Source organism: Mytilus edulis, chromosome 9 (assembly GCF_963676685.1).
Source record: "Mytilus edulis chromosome 9, xbMytEdul2.2, whole genome shotgun sequence".
Classification (NCBI taxonomy): domain Eukaryota; kingdom Metazoa; phylum Mollusca; class Bivalvia; order Mytilida; family Mytilidae; genus Mytilus; species Mytilus edulis.
Window position 1 is genome coordinate 83,003,841 of NC_092352.1, and position 23,224 is coordinate 83,027,064.

At 32.7% G+C, this 23,224-nt stretch overlaps 1 protein-coding gene across 2 annotated transcripts in view; it reads left to right on the top strand.

Moving 5' to 3' along the window:
* LOC139489189 (chromobox protein homolog 7-like) overlaps positions 1 to 13,344 on the top strand; it is a 14,951-nt gene extending 1,607 nt beyond the window's left edge. The window contains exons 2-5 of one of the 2 annotated variants that reach the window (XM_071275372.1): positions 833 to 876; positions 6,553 to 6,618; positions 10,260 to 10,299; positions 12,459 to 13,344. In XM_071275372.1, the coding sequence (XP_071131473.1) occupies positions 833 to 876; positions 6,553 to 6,618; positions 10,260 to 10,299; positions 12,459 to 13,091 (783 nt within the window). In that variant the 3' untranslated portion in view covers positions 13,092 to 13,344. Of the gene's footprint in view, positions 1 to 832; positions 6,007 to 6,247; positions 6,619 to 10,259; positions 10,300 to 12,458 lie in introns of both variants that reach the window. The other variant, XM_071275373.1, reaches the window with a different exon arrangement.
* The last annotated feature ends 9,880 nt before the right edge of the window (positions 13,345 to 23,224 follow it).

Below are 23,224 nucleotides of genomic sequence, written 5' to 3' on the forward strand. Positions count from 1 at the left end.
GTTTTTTTGGGAAAAAAAGTTTGTTTCCAGTTTTTGGAGAAAAAAATATTTTGTTTTTGATTCTGAAGAAAAAAAATTGTTTGTTTCACCCCCGGCTGCCACTATATGTAATGCTAAAATTGAAAGAAAAAAATTGTTTTCGACTTGTCGCGAAAAAATAGATTGTTTTTCGCCGCAGGCGAAAAAAAAAAGTTTGTTCAGAAGAAAAAATCATAGCCCCCCCCCCCCCCAGAAAATCAAATGGTTGCTGCCTAAGAAAAGGGAGGGGGGTTAGGCCGACAGGGCGGCAATCTGCTCTCTTATTCGTTGCTACTAATATATAAAATGCACTTTGCCACCAATATGTCATTCTGTTTGATTTTCGTCAATATTTAAAATGTTGTTTCTACACTGTATACGTATTACAAAAAAAATTAAAAAAATCTCGTGAAAAAAATAGAGAACGATTTTCAAAGCAAAATGTATGTTTCCTATGAAAAAAAGGATATTTAATGTGAAGAATTCCAAATGCCGCCTTACTGCACTCCCTACAGATGCGAAGCATCCTTTTGTCACACCAATACATTTACTGTTTGAATTATATGTAAACTCTGACCCCTTCCCCCCCCCCCCCCCCTATTGTGAAGAATTTCAAATGCAGCCTATAATTACACTTCCTGCAGATGCAAAGCCTCCATTCGTCACACCAATAAATTCAGATTAAATATAATATAAAGTCTTCCCACTACCCCTTTTCCTTCTACTTCCCCTTCTCTCTTTTTAACTTTTGGTATTCTATTCAGCACGATTTGCAATTTGTTTTTTTCATTCTCATCCAATGTTTTTTTTTCAGGGTCGAGTTGAGTACTTGGTAAAATGGAAAGGCTATCAAAACAGGTATGTATAGGGTCTGAAACAAGGAAGTTTATAAGCACGATACATGTGTCCATATCCTGTTAATTTACACATTTGTATGATAAAAATAACCAAATTGATTTATACTTATGATTTATAGATGATCATATGTTTTATATACGATATAATGATGTTGATTACATTGCAGATTGTTAAATATAAAGTATCAAAGTCGATAAAAGCTATATATTAGAACATTACCATTCCATTAATTGAAATATCACGAGAAGGCGTTTGTGTCATAAACGTAGTACGCAGTAAACCGATTAAAGATCATTAGGTGATGAAACATCTCAGTTACGCATTGTTTTGGAATGAAAGAAATGATTTAATAATTATAAATGAATAATTTCAACAAGCTGTGAACATTAAATTGTACAAATTGTAACATATTATTCAGAAACATTTGTTTTATGCGCTTCAAACTTGCTATTGATTTGCACTTCGAAATCCTGTTTAATTTTGAGCGCTACTTTAGAGTCTAATGTAGCCGAAACGCGCACCTCTGCGTACCAAAATTAATTATAACCCGCTTATCTAATGAGATTTTTAGTACGCAAACTTAAATATCAAATAGATATAAATAATAAATGTTATTTCGTATAATTGAGATACTTGAACGTTGCAATAATCAGGTGATCTCAATATTTTAGTACGTGTAGGCACATTCTCTAGTGCTAGCTCAAATTTGGTTTAAGTACTGACGTACGTTTTTTTTTTGATAAATTAATTTGTAGGATACTTAAACGTCTATGCAATTGACCACAAAATTAAATGTCGGGTTTCATTTTTTTTACTTTCGGTATTAAAACAAAACTAATTAGATTATGTTATATTCCCCCTACTTTCGTAATATCGGTCACCAAAGGTTATTTAGGACACGTGTCCGTCGTGTCTTGCTACAGTGTACACAAACGTATTACATTTACAAGTATACAATATGCAATAATATTCAATTGCGTATATTTGTAGTATACTGTGTACAAGTCAACCTGAACAAAAAATCGATCTATTCCGCGTAATTAAAAGTTTTCGATGTCTTAATAAGACATGATTCGTCTGTGGTAAAACGTCATTGCCTTTTGTATTAATAATGCAATGCACACTGTTTGAAAATAGACAAACTTTGTAGATTGCTAAACAATAATAAACGAATATTTCGTAGCGAAATATTTGTTGATGCTTGTATTCTTTACTAAGTCGATTTGTTATATACATTAAATTCCTGTTGGTTTTTAGTAACAGGCTATTTTTATATTTCTTGGTATGAGTATAAATAAGACAAATAAGTGGCTTATATAAAGGTGAAATTAAACGGAACCTGTATCCTGTTTACAATAAACCTTCCTTCAGCTTTATATTTCAAAATTGTTTGTCAACACATCGGACTTTATTAAAGATGTTGATTTGTCAACACGTTTCCCAGTTTTTGGCTTGACTTGAAGGTCAATGAATGATCCTACTACTGCACTCATTAGCGTCTACGTTGGTGAAGACGAAAGAGTAAATATGTTTCAATTAGAAAGTACCATGTACCTCTCTTAATGGCTAGGAATTTACGCCCGTTATTAAGTTTTCTGGATTTTAAGAGTGGTTGTTGGGTTAACCTCGACGAAACCAAAATGCCATGGTTCCTCCTTATACTATTAAGTGAACAAGTCATTGTATCGAGTCCGTCGTGAAAACATCTATAGGAGTTATATGTAAAATAATATTTAGCTCCATTTATGGTTGTACGTACAATGTATATCCTTCATTTCGGTAACCCGCTAATTTAATTGATGTATTGGTTTTTAAATTCGTTCGCGTCCTAAATTTCGCTTGAAATGTTTTCGACTGGACGTTAGGCAAACAGCGACGAATCATTCAGATAGTTTGCTTGAGTGTTTTGAAAAGCTCAGTATATATAACTGAACTTAAGTGGATGACATCATCTAAAATGTAACTTCCATGCGGGGATGTTCTCTCGAAACCGGTTGCCTAGACAGGGTAAGGGGCATCTGCTATGCAGGCTTCACATGTCGTGTTCAACTACGATCAAACGTCTTTTCTGGAATCTTAATTTCTAGGACCGTGAAAAACATGTCCGCTAAAGTAATAGGGGTCTCAAGTTATGACAGAATTTCAACAAAGCAATAATAGGAATCTTTCTGTCATAGCGCAAGAAACAATAATTTATTATTAAAGTCTCGACCGACACTGATATACATATATAAATGTATATATACATTCACGTTAATATGCGTCCCATTCAAAGCTGGCTTTGCAGTAGGTGAAGACCAAACGATCAGATACGTTTTTTTTTAGTACGTACCTGTGCTAAATGTATATTTTTAATGAACAAAACCACATGTAATTGACTGTCGGATACATGTGGTTTTTAAGGAAATCAATATACATTTTGCGAGTGCACAAACCAAAAAAAACCCGAAATATTGATAAATATACATATAAATTATATTCGTGGGTATACAATTTTTATACTAAATTAAATAGTTTTTACACACGGATTTGTTTCCCCACTGATAATGAAGTTTTTTTCTGTCTCTCGAGCTCCCGTAGACTATTTAGGGTCCTCGATACGGAATATACTTTTGTAAAACCATCCAAGTGCAAGTACCATATACTGCATGTTATAGACTTCACTTGCGACAATTTGCTTAGTAATGGAAAACTTAAATAACATTTCATATTGTAAGTTAAATGTAGGCGTCCACATTGTATTATTGTTGCTAGAACATCTTCGTTTATTGATCGATTTTATAAGTATACGTCCTTGTGAAGAAGAAAATATCGCTTACAAATAACATAATCTGATTAAGAAATAAATTTATGATAGTTTTGTTATCCAAAAAAAGTATTTTTAGTATACCACTTTGGTACCAATACAAACAATACGAGAATCGTACGAGGTTTCAAATATTCTTGGACACCTATATCTTGTTCAAGAAAGGTATTTTTCGTAATTTTACATCCTTAAAAGATATATTTGTTCAAATACAACGATAATTAATAAAGATTGGTTTATAGTTTGACATTCGAGAATAAATTCAAAAATTATCATTTCACAAAAACAGCCACGTTCGATAAATAGATATAAGAAGATATGGTAGGAGTTTCAATAGACAACTTTCCATCCAAGTCACGTTTGATAAGCATGGTACAAATATTTAAGCTTATATGTTAAGGTTAAAAAGGCCCATAAGCATAAACCTACATGTATATATTGTATTGTATCATTATTCTATGGTCGAGAGAGAAAGGGGCATCTTAAAGCCATAGTCATTGGATGTAAGTAAGTATACGGCCTTTAACAATGAGAAACAACCCAGTTATATTCATTTGGTTTGTTATAAACAAAATAGTTAGTGTTTACATGATTTTTAAAGAAATTGATATGCCGGACACCTAGGGCCTTTTGACTCCAAGGGGAAAGATGGGAGAATATTTAGTATGGAATTCGGAATTCATTTAAGTTTTCGAAAATATGTATGAGAATTTTATTTCGAAATATTTCAAGCGCGTAATCGCACACAATATACACAAATGACTTTCGTTCCACATTTTTAAAACATCAAACACATGTACAATGTACATTTAACATAATATACATTATTGAGTCAAAGTATTTTAAATCAATCAATATGAAACTATGTACAAAGAAGAAACTATAGTTGCAACGTATAAACCAAAACAAACAAGATATTTTATATGTTTGTCCGGGACAATATTTATAATTTCATGTTGTATAGGAAACTGGGATATTTGTTCGTTGCCATGATACATTTCTTTTAAATAATGAAATATCGGATATGGTAAAGAGGCGTTTTCATGTTCTAGAATCATTTGGTGTTTAATATCGTGTATTTATAATCTTTATTGGTAGAAACGTTTCAACACATATAAAGCTGTTGTGTGTAGCATAACAATTGAATTCTCGCAGAAAATGCAGATTCGAGAGGGAGTTATATTAATAATAGTTCGACGTGGCGTGTTTGTCTTTTGTAATGTTAAAGATTTAAGAATTTTCAAATGCAAGTTCACCATTTTCAGATTTGTAAACATATAAAAAAGTTAATCGTTATGGTTTAAAAAAAGTGAATCAGAAGCTTCCTATAGGAACAATCGAAGTCAAAGAAAATACGGACGAAACTCTTGCAAACTGCGATCATATATATATACCGTTTTGTATAAAATCGCAGGAAAAAGTTTGGGCTATATCACGATACACGAGACAGTAAGGGGACGACTATTTTATATCCGATTGAAAAGGGGGGACAAGGAGGATTTTGAAAATGAATTATGATCCTTGTCTGGTAAAAGCTGAAAACAATTAACCCTTGCAGAAGATACTAGGATGAAAATATACTGTAACACAAAATCCAGTAAACGGTTGTGTCTAAAAGTGAAAATGAATTTTCGCGCGGTAAATCCAAAAAATACTCAAATTTATTTGTATCGTATTGCGTGTATAGGTTAAATACATGTATTAAATTAAATATTATGTAATGCGATGAAGTAGAAATTCTAGGTTGCACCACGAAATTCTACACGTAGGTGTTCCGCTATATCGCCTGCAGATATCTAACAAAAGATACGCATTTTTGAAATATTAAAATTACCACAGAACTATAATACTGTTAAATTATCCACCCCTGTTAATGACTTAATGACCACACAATATTTATCTTTCTGATAAACGATTTAAATAACATATTTGATTTATGAACACATTATCATATTTAAAACCTAATTCACACAATTATAATACATGTATATGTGGTTTTAGGCTATGCGTATATAATATTGACATGTGTACATGCATTGTGTGACTATGATTTCATTGAGATATTCCAATAAAAGTTTCTGCGTAAAATTTTGATCAATTTTGTAATGTCTTGATCAGATTGGCAAGAAAGATTATATAATACATAAATATCAATTAATCTTCCGCAAATGTATATAGTTCAGCTTAAAACAAACAGGCTAGACCCAGACAGTATATACCACCTTCGGTAGCCAAGGTTACGATCCTCGAGTGGTCTGGATCGTAATTTTTAGCTATCGAAGATGTACTAGTATATGTGGACTCAGAAAAACGGTTGACGAAACGTTGACAGTCAAATACTTGAAGTTTGTCAGTAGAATTTCGGACAATTGAGTTATTAGTTATGTCAGACTTGATCCTTTGTATAATAAAATCCTAAACATTACAACAAATACGATAAGTTAACCATTAATTTGTACACGCGGTCTTATTTGCAATTACAAGGTTGTTCACTCTACAATTCTGTACAGAACACGGATGACGTATTATTAAAAAGGTATGCATGCCACTTCACCACATATATAGAGAGAGAGAGACTAGTGTGTTTGCTGTTGGTTGTATTGCTTTCTACAGACACTTGTTGGTGGTTCATGCTATTCACTGGCACTGTAATGGCCTTTCTACAAGTCAGTGAAAATTGAAATAACTTTGTGTTTTTAATACCTCGCGCACACATATTTCGTCTTCAGTACGCATGAAATATTTGCTTCTAGGCGTTACAATCAATTAATCATTTTCTTTTTACCAATAACATTGTCCTAAGAACATTGACTTCTGTACTTTAACAATAGAATCGGTTTAAATTAAATGTTTTTTAATCTTTTTTCCAGGGACAGCACATGGGAACCGGAGAAAAATATCCTTGACCGGACGCTGATTCTTGATTATAATCAACGGTAAGTCACGAGAGCGTTTGGATATTGTTTTCTTCAACTTACAACCCAGTTCACCACACAGCCCTCTATTTTTCGCTCTTTTGGAGCGCTCTTTCATCTGGTATTAAATGTCAGATAAGCTGGTATTATCTAAGTACTTGTCACTTTCAATTAAATATATTATTGTTTCAATTTTTATCTGTAAAAAGTTCAACTATGTACAAGAAGGTGTAATATGATTCCCAACAATGTAAACACTACCTGACTACAGTTTTGTCATAGATGAAGATTTCACATTATGAATAAATAGCTGCGCCTTGAGTGCATGATACGCCCGTCACATTTTCATAGAATAAAGTTCAATTACTTTTCAATGTCATATTAGAAATTAATGAAAATAAAAAGGGAGCTTACATCAATAAATATTAACAATTCACCAAAGTTTCATGAGAATTGCTGAAAGCATTTTTGAGTAACTGTCCCAAAACTGGAAAATCCCCCTTTTTTAATAAATTTTAATCATTGATTTTATAGTCTGGACGGTGTGATTCAAATAGGATAGGAGGTGCTTAAGTCAATACAAAATAAGATTGGTGTTTGTGACTGCTTCTCAAAGCACAATTCATTAAAGAGTAACTGCAAAGTGTGGTCAGCTCAGAATTGGAATGTTGTTTCTCAGATGACTAAATGATAAACTAACAGTTACATTTGTCCTGAAATATTATTGATCATTATTAAGGGATGTGTGTGTGGAGTGGGAGGAGATTCTGCTAGAGCCTTAGTGAAATTTATTAAAAGAATAAATTGTGAATCTTTATTTATGGATTTCCAATTCATTAGTAAAATTTAAATGAAACTTTTAATTCTTCAACCCCCCTTTTTTGTTCTTTATTTTATTAACTTATATTGTGTGATACATGTAAAGTGCAAAATAACTTATAAGATGAACTTTGAAAATGTCAATTGTCATGCATTTTTGAATGTAAAATGTTATCTATTTAAAATCTTCTTATTTATTACAACTAGTTGAAATGTTTATACCAAACATCTATACTTTCTGTTGATTTCTTTTTTATCCTTACAAAAAGTCATGAAATTGTTTATTCTTTTGTCTATATTATACACCTGAAATTATATTTAATGTTCTGCACAAAAACAATGCCATTTATGTGTACACCAGTTTTATCACAAAGGATGCAGAAATTATCACTGTAGCTAGCAAGATATTTGAACCGACCCAACCTATGTAATGTTAATTTTGCTGATAAAATTACAAATTTGACAAATTACATTTAATGAATGTTGACAGCCACTTAGGTTTTATGTTGTTTTTATCTAAACAGTAGTTTTGTAAAACTTTTCAATTTGAGGGCTGTGTGTAGGACTGAACCGATTTGTTTGTCGATCGTAGAGAATTCCTCTGACGTGTATTCTAATAATCTTGTTTTATGTTTTTGTCGATTGACGTAATTCATAGTGAATGGCCTTCGGAATTAAACATTGGGATTCATTCATGGATGTTTTTGGATTATACGAGTTAATAATGTATATATATTGGGTTTTTTGCCTGATTGTGAGTTAACTGGTTACTTACTTTAAAAAGCGATGAAAAAGGTTAATCATATAGATTATAATTATTGACTACAAGCTCGGATAACAGTTTTTGACATACTATTAAAACCAAATTCTACAAAGCGTTAGTCGAAGAGAGAGATACAATTAAGACCTAACCGATAGAACAAGAAAAAATAATTTTAATTGGTACAAACTGGCGTATGATACCATCTGACAACAAGCAGAAAACAAAAAACTAAAGAATTGAGCGGACAAAATGTTTTAAAACAGATCGAGACAACAAATGATAGAATGGCACACATAATTCCAAAAGGCAACCTTTGTTTCTGCGTTAACCAAAGAACCTATATAATTGATGAATTTATTTCATTTTTTTGGGAGGGGGGGATGTCTTTGCATTTATTCATACGAAATAAATATTGCACAATAGGGAAAATATATAAGAAATGAAATCATGACTGAAATATGTTTATCTTATATTTCAAAGATGTAAATTGGTAAGCAAATAGTGCGAAAGGTAAATGATGTTATGCATAAACATGTCTATCCTAGGTATAACATAAAGGGGTAACACAATGAACGGTTAAAAACGAGAGAAGCGAATATCTTTGACAAATGTCGTCCAAGTCCAATCCAGTTGCCACAAATAAGTACAAACAACACATTATTGACGAACAAGGGCAAACAATAGACAGAACCAACCGTTTACAAGATTAAATTGTTTACTCTCAGAATAGACTGATAACCACGTGGCGACGTTAAATATTTTCGCTGGACCATTTTTTACTTCGATCTTTGCTAAAACTGACATTTCAATTACACATTGCAGCGATCGCTTAAGTAGATATATTGGAATCAACTGCATAATTTAGCGATACTTGTTTCTTTTGGTCGTGACTTCATTATATGTGTCATCTGTAAACACGAACATTAGTCATTCGTATTATTAATATGAGTAATTGAAAATTGAAATCGAATTTAAGGTTTTTGCCTTGATTATTCTATATTATGCAACACTTTGTTTATCTTTGTGATACGTGTACCACTTCGAGTCATGCATAAGCGAACTTTTGGGGGTAAGAAAGTCAATATAGTTGCCAAAATTAGGATAACGATGACGGAAAGATTATAAAAATTTGGGGAGGGGAGGGGGAACCTACGATCGAAATCACATGGAAAGCTTGATAACATAATGTAGATAACATTAAATAAATTTCGTGCGTCTGAATTGCTTTTCTAGGTTTACTTTAATCAAATACGCTCAAATCCCAAAATTTGAAAGCCTGAATTTATGTATTATAGATTTTTGACCAAATCGGACCGTTACTCGTTTATGTGTGAAGATATAAATTGTATGCATTTAAATGCAACAGACTTATAAACTACATGTAAAGGATATAACACACGTGTGTAACAAAATAATTTAGTCGTCACCTTTTGGTATACATGTTCATGATAAGGAAGTACGTTATAAAAGATCATATAAGATAAAGGGGTATTTAAAATCTGAGATACCGAAATTATTGGCCAATGTTTAACCTTTAAATTTTCAAATATATAAAATAGATATATGAAACCTTGTTGAAACTGAGAATGTGTAATTTTCCTGGTGTTTAAACTTCCCGTTTCCTTATAGACCATGTTGTATTGTCATCTAATTGATTGTTGATATTTGTGTAATTAATGCAATTCACTGACTACGATGAAATAAATAGATTATTTATAACATCGATTTGTATACAAATTTTAATGACATACACATACATTAAGTATACAGGTTTAATATGATAAAGGGGGAATCAGATCCATTTCCGACCTGTTAAAAATCGAAGTCAGTAATTTTTCAACTATATGAAAAGTAAAAATAATGTAAAAACTATAAAACCCTTTTTGTGTTTTGTAAATTTCCAGATCAGAAAACAGACGTTAAATATAACTGTTCAAATGTGACTCGCCCAAATATGTCGACGCCTCTTTAGTCATACATGCAACGCCTTAATTCTATATTTTAATATGTTCATTTTTTTTATAATATATGACTTGTAAAAGGTTAAAGAGTTTAAAGACATCTTTTTTTTTAATTTTAGGCAAACCAGAAGAAAGATTGGAAAACGCCGTAGAAGTGAGGTGAGGAACTATTTAATAATATGTAATTATATCTGACAGCGTCCCGTCCCCTCTCGCTTAGATAACAATCGTTGTGAGACTATCGCGCTATGGATATTCCATATAGTCACTTTTGGTGACTTGCGCTTTGGACATTCTACATGTAATATACTCATTGTGTGGGTGTTGCGATTTGGACATTCACGTATCACTCTTAGTGGCTGTTGCGCTTTGGACATTCTATAGATTATCTACCACCCTAACCCCATCCCAAAAAAGAATGATTTTCGGACGGCTTTTATTGGTCACCATATCGCTGTTGACAATGCAATTTTTTTCAAGTCGAGGACGTTTATATAAAAAAAAAATGAAAATCGTCAATGACAAGAAAATTAACAAAACTCTGCAGTGAAAACACTACGTATTTGTTTTGTAAAAACTTGTATGCGAGTCAGAACTATTTTAATAACTTTAATTTTACAGCCGTTGCGAGTCAAAATTAATAATAATTGCATTACACGTTGTGAGTAAGAATTACTAGAGTATTATTTGAGTAACTCGTATACACATTGCAAGTTATACAAATTTCTTGTCACGTACACATGCTTCGAGTAGAACTTTTAACACATCGCGAGTCGAAACTATTTGTCATATTTACACGTTGCGGTAATATTGTTTGAACCTCGTTTTAGCTGTCACTTAAACTGTACTTTCATATTAGCTCATCTTTATTTAGAAATATATCACACGCAATGCCTACTTTTATTGATTCTCTATTCTAATATGATTTATAAGTATATCGAGGTGAAACAAAAATACAGAAACAATCCTTAACTCGTGCAATACAATTAATCAAGTTCCATAAAAGGAATATAATGATGAAGAGACTCTGCCAGTGAGAAATACGTGATCAGCTGTTTTTGAAGGACGAACACTCCCATGTTTTGATGACCGTTTGTTAATTGTCGTCTGGTTGTGGAAACACATTATAGCAGATCACATGTTAAATAGGCACTTGGAATTGAATTTGACGAGATTTATTATTTGTCGACATTAAATCAAAAGTTGATGACCTATAATAACTGTAGACAATAATTATGCAGTACACACTCACTTGGATTCTTGTTTTGACGAATAAGACAATTATTAACTTATTTATACAAAAAATATGAAACGTTTATAGGGTTTGGACAAATACAACGATTAACTTAAAAGTAAAGTTGTTGATGTAAAGGCAGCTGTCATTTATCTCCTATTATAAGTGGGGGAGAGAGGAACCCCTCTCCCCAACACATAAACACCCCTCAAAAAAATGATTCAAGACTCTTGTTGAAAAATTGTTCCTTAAAGGAAATAAACTCATCATAGATACCAGGACTAAATTTTGTAAATACGCCAGACGCGCGTTTCGTCCAAAAAAGACTCATTAGTGACGCTCGAATCCAAACAGGCGACCAGAAAATCAACATTGAAAAAAAACTAGCCCTCCACAATAGGTAATTGTAAATGCACATGATGTTTCAATTACAGAGATAATTACAAGCGATAGCCTTTCAAAAAGTGCTATATTCGACTCTTAGCTGATGAAAATGGAAAGTGCTCTCGCTTTGTAGATTAATTCATTTACTAGAATCAGGCCCGTAGCCAGGAATTTCCAAGGAGGGGGGAGGTTCGTTGGACTCGTGAACTCGACTTTAACAGTCACAATTTGAACAAAACGTTGACTTTAACAGTGTTTATTAGATTTCAAGAGGGGGGGGGGGGGGGGGGCTACAGGTATGAGAATAGCTACGTGCATCAATCAACAAATTTTACCACACACGTGAGGTCACACGTTATGAAGTAGTATCGTTTAACGTTGTTGTTTACTCCAGAAGATTTGTCTAATTATAGATAAAAGTTACCTGTGTAAAATCTAATTGCTAAAAAAGAGACGACAAATCCGATACTCTACGGGATTGAAGGACATTTACTAGTACTAGGTTTGGATTGTTCTAACCAATCAATAAATTTTGATTATGCACGTCTCGTAATATCTTCCAATCAGGTAGCAAGAAAAATTCACGCCCTAAGTGTCCATCGTTCAATTCTTAATATCGACTCCTAGGAGTCGATAACAAATACAGACTCCTTCGATCAAGTTTGATATGTTTATTTATACGTTTTCTTTTTTTAAACAGGTAGAAAATTTCAAGCCGTCTGGATCACCAATCTACCCAGCATTCACAGATGACAAAAATAACAATCGTACCACAAAAAGTTCACACCATAAACGACATTTCTTATTCGATAAAAGCAATGAAAACGGAGAGCATGATGAAAACATCAAAAATGAACTTCAAGAAGATGTTTCTCCGGCGGAAAGCGATGCAGAAAAAATGGACCATGATCCGGAATATAAATTCTTCAATCATTTAAATCTGAGAAAGAACAAAGACTGTGATAGCGTACTGTTAAATTCCGACGATTGTTTTGATGAAAAGTCCAAATGTGATCAAAAGTGTTTTGATTGGCTAGCAACTCCGATTCGACCGCACGAGGATCAGAAATTAGACGCACGTGATACTGACATTGCAACGGAATTGAGTCAGAAAATGTCGTCTGCTGCTGACGATAATGATAGTGATCAGGAAACAGTTGAGTGGGTTGAAAGTGATTTAGAAATGGATATTGACAATGAAGATCAAAATAAGAAAGAAGATAATTTGAAAGGATTTCCAGAGGTCGTTGCTACGGATGTTACTTGCAACAGCCTCACTGTGACGTTTTTCGAAAGTCCGTCAAAAATGGGATTTTTCGAATCTGACGAATGAATAAAAACTGATGAAAATAATCGTTGAGAGTGAAAACTTAAGAATGTGATAATGCTGTCATTTAAAAATTTATCAGACCTTGTCGACAATCTATTATAAAAATCATGGCGGATTGCCGTCCATTGTACGCACTTTTACAACATAATAAAGTGCGTTTAATAGTGCTTACTTGTCTAACTGTTGTTTTAACAGGAAATTCTAAATAGTATGTCAATCCTTCTAAACAGGATTTGAATAAAGATTAAATATTTTATCTCGAGTACAGTTTTATTTTAAGGATATGACATGTATTCTTATCGTAAAAGTTATAATTGTTCTTTAAATCTTAACTTGAAACTTTTGATTTACAAACTTTGTGACCATAAATGTTAAATACAACGTTAAATCGTATAACATGTACTAAGTAACCGGTAATTTCAAATTGCCCGAGTAAATTCCCACTTTTGTATGTCTAGCTATTAACACTTTATGTTTAATACTGTCAGACTGTATAGCCGTAAAAAAGTCTGCTAAAATGATAAAGCTGTGCAGAACATAAAGAAATTAATGCTTGATCGTCCATTTTGTAAAATTCGGTAAAAATTCAGTAGCATGTGCAAATATAAATATAAACGAAAGGATACGTGGGGTATATGTCAAAGAGACGGCATCCAATTGCGACAATAACACCACAAAGAAAGACATTCGAATACTCTTTGATTGCGTTGTCCAGGGGAAGGCAATAAATCAACTTGAACGTATATATATGACTATCTAAGCAGCACTGTTTGAACTGTAGCAAGTCTACTGACGAGATGTCGTCCGTCTGGCATATACTAAAAAAGAAAACGCTATAAATTCCATGCGTCCGAATCTATTGTTGTTCTATATAGTCTGCTTTAAATACGCTCTTATAAGAAATCAGACTCTCTCCACGTTCAATGTACAAATTAAATAGTGTTTGAGTATTTTACAAATTATCACAAAAAAAGACTTCCTAGTGTAGCGTTTTCGTTTATTGCAATGATATGATTCCTGTTGTCGTAGAGTCAGTAGCAAATAAAAAAAAGTTTTGGGGATCCATATTTCGACAGGCTTTGCAGGATGTATAGATACAATGTACAATGTACGTTACAGAAGTTTCCGTTCTCGACTATGTTGTACGTGTGGACTATTGCCACTCTGTATAGATAAACAAAATATTCAAACACCAACTGATATGTTTAGTCGGTGCTGCAGTGTGTAGATTTGTTATCTTTATAAATATATGCATCATATCCAATGTTATATGAGGGTCACACGTTTCAACCCTTCGTTTCTTATACAGAATTAGATTACTTCCTCGTGTGGTTCGGACAGTTAAATAGGCCATTATCAGATCTTTTGATTTGTTTCGAAACTGATATGTGAAAACCGAAAGCGCAGGGTTTTTAATAAGAAACCATTTAAAAAACGAAATCTTAACTAAAACGTATTTGACGATTAGAAATACGCCCTTTGTCATAATCGCTAGCCACGGGTAACCATTCGAAGGGACGGGATCGTAACCCATTGGCCAGCGATGATGGACCTTAGTTTACTGAACTATAGTTTGGGTTCATCTTATGCAATTTCCTTGTATTATAGATGTCTAAAATCTTACGTACGCAAGACCTACAAATATATATGACGAGTGGGTTGAAATAATAAATATGAAATCGACATGAATAATTACTGTATGCATAAGTCTTATGATTGAATTCACAGTTCTGTGTCATAAATGAACACACCATAACATTTTTTTAGAAAGTCATTCAAACTAAACCATGATTATTTGTTGTACTTTTAATACAAACAGCTACTGTCTATCTAGAGATAATTGTGTAATTTATTGTAAGAAAATATCTGGTATTGAAATGAATCACGTTCACAGACGAAAACGATTTTACAAGGATAAATAAATAAAAATATCGTCTGATTGCTGAATGACTAAACTAACTGAGTTAATCATTAAGAATTAGAAACTGACTCACAGTTACATGAAGTCATTTATACTTCAAACGGTCTTCAATTACAGACTAATAATAGATTGTCAATAACTAATAAATCAACAGCTTCTGGATACGATATAAAATGTATATATGTATATATGTATGTGCAAAATATAAACAAATATATAAATGCCAAGGAATAATTGAACGCATTGTATCTGAATCATGCATGTAAATTACTAAATATATATGTGTTATATTTTGTATTGATTTTCAATTGTTTATCTAAGAAAATCATGATTTATATATAAGCAGATTTTAAAAGTACTTTGGATTGTGTAAGATTAATCACTGTAGGTTGATTTTCGTCCAGTAGCAAATATTTCACTCATATAGTATAGTTAGATTCTGCAAAGGGATCCGAAAAGATAAAGGGTGGCAAATGTGTTAAGCTAACATAAAATAGGATAAACTATATTGTTGGATAGGAACAGTTTGTTTGCCCTCCATCGGGTTACCTACAGACACCAAAGTTTTATGAAACGTGCAGCGAGTGTGGCTATCTAAATGAGGCATTTTATTAAACGTTCCAATCATTCTGCTCAGATGTGTCTGAGAACCCCACAAACAAACTGAGGCATCTTTGGCATTGGTTTTACTTATACTAATTTTGACTCCAACCTTTGCCTTTGGAGTGTGTCCATGTGAACATTTAAACATGATGATTCCTTTAGTAGCCGATTAAGTTCCCTAATCTTTATGATAGAACTTTTCACAGTCATGTTGTCTTCTAGGACGCCAATATAGTAGACTCGGCTGTTTTTTTTTGTACTGTTTTATTTTATGTCCTTCGACATACCTTTTTGAGATTAGAAAAAGTGGAAGTCGCGGTAAACCTTGAAATATGATAACTTGTCAGAATGCCCAAAGTCGGGAACCTTGTCTGTCTTTGTCTCATTGTTCACATCTGGGTGTTGACAAATATGTGGTATTCTCATCTATGTGGTAATCTTTCAAATATACAATTATGTCTTTGCTTATGGGAAATCCAACATGAAACATTGCATTAGTCACCAGAAGTTATACGTAATATGTAATACGTGAAAAGAATAAGTCATTAGTTTCATGCGTCTGCAGCGCTTTTCTTGGCGTTCCTTCATCATGCAGAAACGCTCAAAGTCGATTTTTAAAAGCTAATGATACGTAAGAACCGTAATAGTTGAAGAGCTATACAAATAAAAAAAGACATAAAAAAATGACTAATCAATGTCTCTGCCTCACCATTGCCTTTTCGAAACTATAGTTATTATACTAGGTTTAAACATAAAATGACAGTGTATTACAAGCTGGTCTTATTCATTCCTATGGGTTAGTCGAGAGCTTAATTATTACGTGTAAAATGCAGGACTGAGGTCCAATTTTGGAGACAAATAATTATACAGTATCCAGTGCCATGCATTCATTAAACTCTGCCTCCTTAAAATTGACTCAAATTAAAATAGAATGTTGAATATACTTTGCATATTTATCATTTAGTTGACTCATTAGTTTACAAATATTTATTAATAGTGGATCGGGAAACAAGATATTACAACTTAGATTACTTTTTGCTAGTGCGAGTGCTGCCTTGTAGCAGCATTAACCTGCTCTTTTTCGAAATCTACATGGGTATCTTTTACTTGCAAGAGCTATTACTCTCTTTTAAAACGGGCCAGCCATTTATCGTCCCTTTCCGACGGACTATTATTGTTTTCTCAAGACCATACTCGCAAATGGTATCGAGGGAGAGCCCCACATTCAGTCTGAAATTTTCTCCGCGAAACTTATTTTAATGTTTTGATTCAAACTTACATTGGCGATAACTATACGTACTCATATTATATGAGGCGTGCCTGAAGCTAATACATATATCACATATGTATAGCTATATACGATTGTAAGCTGATTTAATGTACTTTAAAAATGTATAAAAGATATATAAAAAAATGTATCCAACATTTGTCGCTTATTGTTTTTTGTCAAATGTCCAGTGGCAAACGTTTACTTCAATTTAGTATATCAATATTGATATAAAAATAAGATGTATGGAATGATTTCCTAAGAGAGTCAGACAATTATTCAAAAGTTATTATATTATATACTTAAAACTGTATCGGTTTAAATGATCAGCAATGTTGAGAGCCGATCGACGTTCAAATATAAACGAAATGCAAGTTCAACACAACTATATTCAACAGTTGCGATCGTTCTGTCATTGTATATATTACTAGTAATTATAAAAGTACAAGAACGCACTGCTATACCTTTCTACATGTCCAGAGTTTTGAAGGTTACTGTACTACTATTTTAGAAAGTACCTACACATTTGCAAAAAGTTCTCATGACGATGGCAAACTTATTTTGAAACAGCTACCTAATTAGGCATGTTTTGTCATGGTTGATATATTGTTGCTTGCTTACTGTCAGTGGGCAAATATTTCATGCATACTCCGGTACGATAACAAATTATTAAACAATTACAAAATAGAGGCATGCAGGTCTGCCACGTAGGGCAAATGTTTTAAACTGCCACTGGAAAATTATGTGTTGGGTAGACAGAAATTCAGAATAGCTTCAGAAGGGTGCTGCAAGGGTTTATAAGGTTAAAATCTAGCATGGCACCCATGCATCGGACACGAGCCATCAGATTTATCGTCCAGAAGTAGATCAATTTGTTTTACATATAAATGAGGCCGTTAGTTTTCTCGTTTGCATTGTTTTACATTGTTATTTCTGGGCCTTTTACAGCTGACTATGTGGTATGGGCTTTTCTCATTGTTGAAGGCCGTACGGTGACCTATAGTTAATTTCTGTGTCATTTTGGTCTCTTGTGGAGAGTTGTCTCATTGGCAATCATACCACATCTTCTTTTTTATAATATATACATATTGTTACATCCCGAACAGACATGCAAACAGTGTAGCAAACCGACGAATCACTTGAGCCAGGATTTTACTACTAGAGTTGGAGAATTCCAGGGATTGTTTATAAATATATGTACATACATGTATAATATAATGATATACATATACATGTTTCTGTTTGTTTGGTTTTTTTTTTCTTTTATTGTATTGTCCTTTACCCAAAACCTCATTTATTCATAATCATACCAATCATAGTTTAACTTTAATTTCATATTTTTTTTAAACTGCCAGCTCATATTTTGATAATACTTGTAAATTAGTAATTCGATGACCGTAACAATCGATAATAAGATTAATATTAAATGATACATAATACAGCGAATCACGTGATATTAATCTACATGTATCTTGTGTAGGCATGATGAATTAGTGGTACAATTAAATAATACGAATTAGGAAAGTGCAAGTCCATATTAGGCAGTTTACAAAAAAAAAATTATTAAACACCTGTTATATTTCCCATTTTGTTAATTGAAAATTTCTTATTATATCGTGATGCAGGAACTTTCTATACTAAGTATCTAGTATATAAAGTTAATGCTGGATGTTATAGATATATCAAAAAATTTTCAATTTAAAAAATAGGAAATATAACAAACCCTTTAAATTGCATACCTTTAATTGTGTGGTGGTTTCTACTTCTAGATAAAACTCCATTTTAATTAATTTTAGAATGTATTAATAATCTTCATAAATGATAACGTACATTAAATGTTGGTTGTACACAATTACAATTTAGTGGAAAGTAGCAACTACATTGGTAATAAAAAGTTTTACACAATCAATTGTACGACATGGATACTTGAGTCGACCTAAACATTATATTCACCCAACTTTATGCAAGTTATAAATGTTAAAGAATTAAACAAAGAAAAGAGGAAAAAAAATCAATTTAAAAAAAGGTTAAGTTAAACATATTGTGACCTGTACCAACTCAGGAGATCGTTTTATATTTGTTTTGTGTATATGTGTTGCCATTGGATATTAAGGAACTTTTTGTTTTGAATTTTCCTTGGAGTTCTGTATATTTGTTATTTAACATTTACGTCACTTCTTTAGTGTGCTCAAAATTGTTGATCTTATAAATAATTTCCATGTCTGGTACTATCCTTGTGACCTTTTTGAACGTGACATATGATATTACAACAATGGGTATATTGTTGAGGACGCGGTATCACCGTGTATCATCGTACAGCGGATATAGGTACTAACCAAGCGGGCGTGAGCGATTTTGATCTTACACGGTAACGAAAATCTGTGTTTTGTTCATATAATATCAATGTGTACTTCAATCTAAACATACCTGCTGTTTAAATGATTTGGTCGTAGATTGATGATTACAGATGTGTCATTATTTTACCAAAACAAGAACGATTACTAAAAACATGTGCAAATACTTGCCAAAGAAGTTGGCCCTCGTCTCATCCGATATAATTGTATATCCATTGCAACTCTTTTTCTGATAGAAGGCTACTATGTGTGTGTAATAAGTATAGCTGTTTCAATAATTGGCATTGAAATCTTTCAAACATATGTTATTTTTCGATATTTTATCCCGAAAGAAGCGTTGTGTACGGTATTTAGCTGACTACATAAATCCTTATGTACGGTGCATAGTTAAGTTGTTGTACACCGTACACAAAAACTTTATTTTCATACTCGTTTATTACCCCAAAAATTTCAAGGAATGAGTAATCACAGGTAGGTTTATGATTGGTAACTATTACTTTTGCCCTGTATTAGTTTTTTTTTCAGATAAAACATATAAATGTCTCAACAACTGTATCGAAATTGAAAGCCGGTGTTGACATTCACAACTATTTGCGCATGTACAAGTTAATTGTTCTTATTAGAATATCAAAGTTGTTTTATGAATAGGAAAAATCGATGCGAAAATTATTTGGAAGCAGGAATTTCAAATGTTGAGAAATGTACATTGAATATTTATAAAGCAAAACAAAGATTTTCGTTACTGTGTAAGGTCAAAATCGATAATGCCCGCTTGGTTAGTACCTATATCCGCTGTACTGATGATACACGGTGGGTATAGTGCCCTCCGTGTGTCTTTTTGTGAAACTGTCTCGTAGATTCGAACACCATGTAATTAACATTAAAAAGACTTTTATCTAAATTTGTATTTTTAGTACCATGAGGTCAAAACTATTCTACAATATGATTAATAAGAAAGATCTGCCGCTTTTGTGTTCAACGTCCAACAACAAATCGTTCATGTATATTCAGGACAATACAGAAAAGGTTAAACCGCATATATAACACTTGGTTTTCCATGTAGTAATAACGTTTACTCAATGTGAACAAATTTTTCAAAACAGATAATACTAATAATTAAAAACCAATTGTTCAGAGAACAATTGAAGGTCTTTCCATGAAAACAATGTATTTTGATATGAAAAGTTGTGAAACTAAGTTTAAAATGTCATTTCAATCGTCAAATGATAGCTTCTAGTAAGCTGATTCCAAAAATATATTGTTTCCATACATTTTTTTTTTAATAAGGGAGATAATTTGTTACTTCCGGTTTGAAAAATGTTACTTCCGATTTTATTTGAATATTTACTTGACACTGATTCCAAAAATATCTGGTTCTATATACTTTTATATTAATAAAGTACAAAAAATAGCTACTTCCGGTTTACAAAAAGTCACTTCCGGTTGTTTTTTTCAAGGTTAAATGGTTTGATACCTTTTTCTAAAAGTTGTATATCTTTATCATGTATACATATAGAATAAAAGCAAAGGTCAAAATCTAGAACGTCAAATTAAGCTATGACCTTGAGATCAATTTCAAGGTCATAAACCAAGGACCTCAAATCAAAAGACCATAGGCCTTAATCATATTTAGTTAATGAGTTATATCACCAAACGCGTATTTTTAAAAACAAGAGGGGAGAAAACTCCCTTTTACATTCAACGTACGCTTGCAATCAAAATTTACATCTTACGACATGTCGCAACTAACAATTTAGTAAAAATAATTTGTTGATATCTTATACAGTCTTTGGATATAAGTGAAAATAAGCCAAATTCAAATATTAGAATATGACCTTGACCTTTGACCTTGACCTAATTTTCATTTTTTGGGACCAAGGACCTCAAATCAAAAGATCCTAGGTCTCTATCACTTATGGTTTATAAGATAGAAATTCATATCACTTATATATATCAGATGCATAAGGGGAAATAACTCTCATATGGAGCGGTCATATTGCTTCGGTCAAAATAGGACAAATCATGCGAAGGATATAACGAGCAATGTTGTAAAATAAATTTGTCATAATCTTTAACGGTTGCGAAGGAGATGCGATAACAAGGAAAACAGTGTTTGGGGAGATAACTCCTACAAAGAAAAGTATTCGTTTACGCAGGGTAAATTTCAAAAGCGCATAAACTGTTCGATATCATATACAAAATATCTAAGCGACATATTGCGAAACAAATGTTTATCGCAAGAACAAAATTAGGCGGAAGAAAAAAAAAATAATCAGAAGAAAAACAATAGGTCTTTCCACAGAAAAGTGGAAAGACCTAATAATAATAAATTATTTTATTAAGGTGCCACGTATTGATTAACAGCTGAACAATATACAATTAAACAATATGCAATATTTAAAATAATCAACACCCAGCCAAACACATTGACTTATGAGACACATATTAACAAGATTATTCCGATAGGACAGGTCTTTAGTATCAATGAAAAAGCTAGAAAAAACTTCAGCGTTTTGGTCAATTAAACATTTTATAAACAGTAGATGTACATAAAATTAACACGTTAAACATGTTTTAGCTATTTCATGTGTGGAAGTTGAAAGGGCGTTGTCGCATCATTGTAAGCGAAGCGTGGATACAGGATAGATTGAACTTGCACTTAAATACAAAAATGTAATCAGTTCGATGCCTTGTTTGTTTTCGTTAACAGATAAAATCATTTCAGAAAATAGTAAGATTTGTTGAAAAAAGGAACCTTGTTTGTCTGTAATGGGGAATGTGTCAAAGAGACTTATGCCACCAATGGGTCTTCAACGAGAATATCCCATACTCCGGTATGTAGGAATGTGGTAACGTCAATTCTCGTCTATGGACGTACAACCCACGCTATGGAGGAACATCTATTCGGATTTGGGGATTTATAAATACTCGGCTACAACCGCCCTACAAAGTAATATTAAAGTCAAACTCACGAACTCGCGAAGGGTGATTGTCGCGTTTCTAAACTTTTTCAAAACTGTACTAGGATTCATAATGTGAGCTTTAATTGCAAAACTGGATTTTTACCTTTATACAAGATACTATTCTTTCCAACGAGTCTGACTTTCTAACCATCAACCGGTTTGGCCCATTTTGCATAACGTCTTGTACTTGTTGTACTGTTGGTTTGGGTTTGCAGTCGTCACGAATAAGAATGATATATCTGTCTGAACTTTTTTAATGGTTTATTTTAGTTTATAAAAAAAATGTTTTTCTGTTACAAATCATGGTGTATTGTTTTATGTAAACATGTTATGCTGCCCATCAAGGGCCCTTGATTGGAATGATAAATATTCTTATTCTTATTCTTATTACAGAGGATGACCTTGAGGTCACTCCGATGTATTGTTATCGCTTAAATTTCCGTCATTCATAAATTCTAGTCAAATTAGTTTTGGGTTTTCAACACCAGTGAAAAAAGTGCATTTTCATACCTGCGATTTCTGTTCTCAGGTTGTACGATGTTTCAACAAAATATGGAATCATTTCAGTTGTTGATTTAGTGGTGAAAATTTGACTGAATTATATCTTAATAAATACGATTTTATGTGTTTAATTGGTGTTTCAGAAAGAGGTCAGGTGCTCTTGTTCATTCATAAATTTATCGTAAAATCAAAATCACTACACAGGTTATACGTGTATTGTAAATGACCACCTGTAATCTAAAAATAGCGGTCTCACTAATAACGACAAGAAGAACTTTTAGCGACAAGAAGCGTCAAGAACGGACAAGAAGAATAAATTAAGCGACAAGAATAAAATTGAGAATGGAAATGGGAAATGTGTCAAAGAGACAACAACCCGACCAAATAAAAAACAACAGCAGAAGGTCACCAACAGGTCTTCAATGTAGCGAGAATTTCCCGCACCCGGAGGCGTCCTTCAGCTGGCCCCTAAACAAATATATACTAGTCCAGTGATAATGAACGCCATACTAATTTCCAAATTGTAC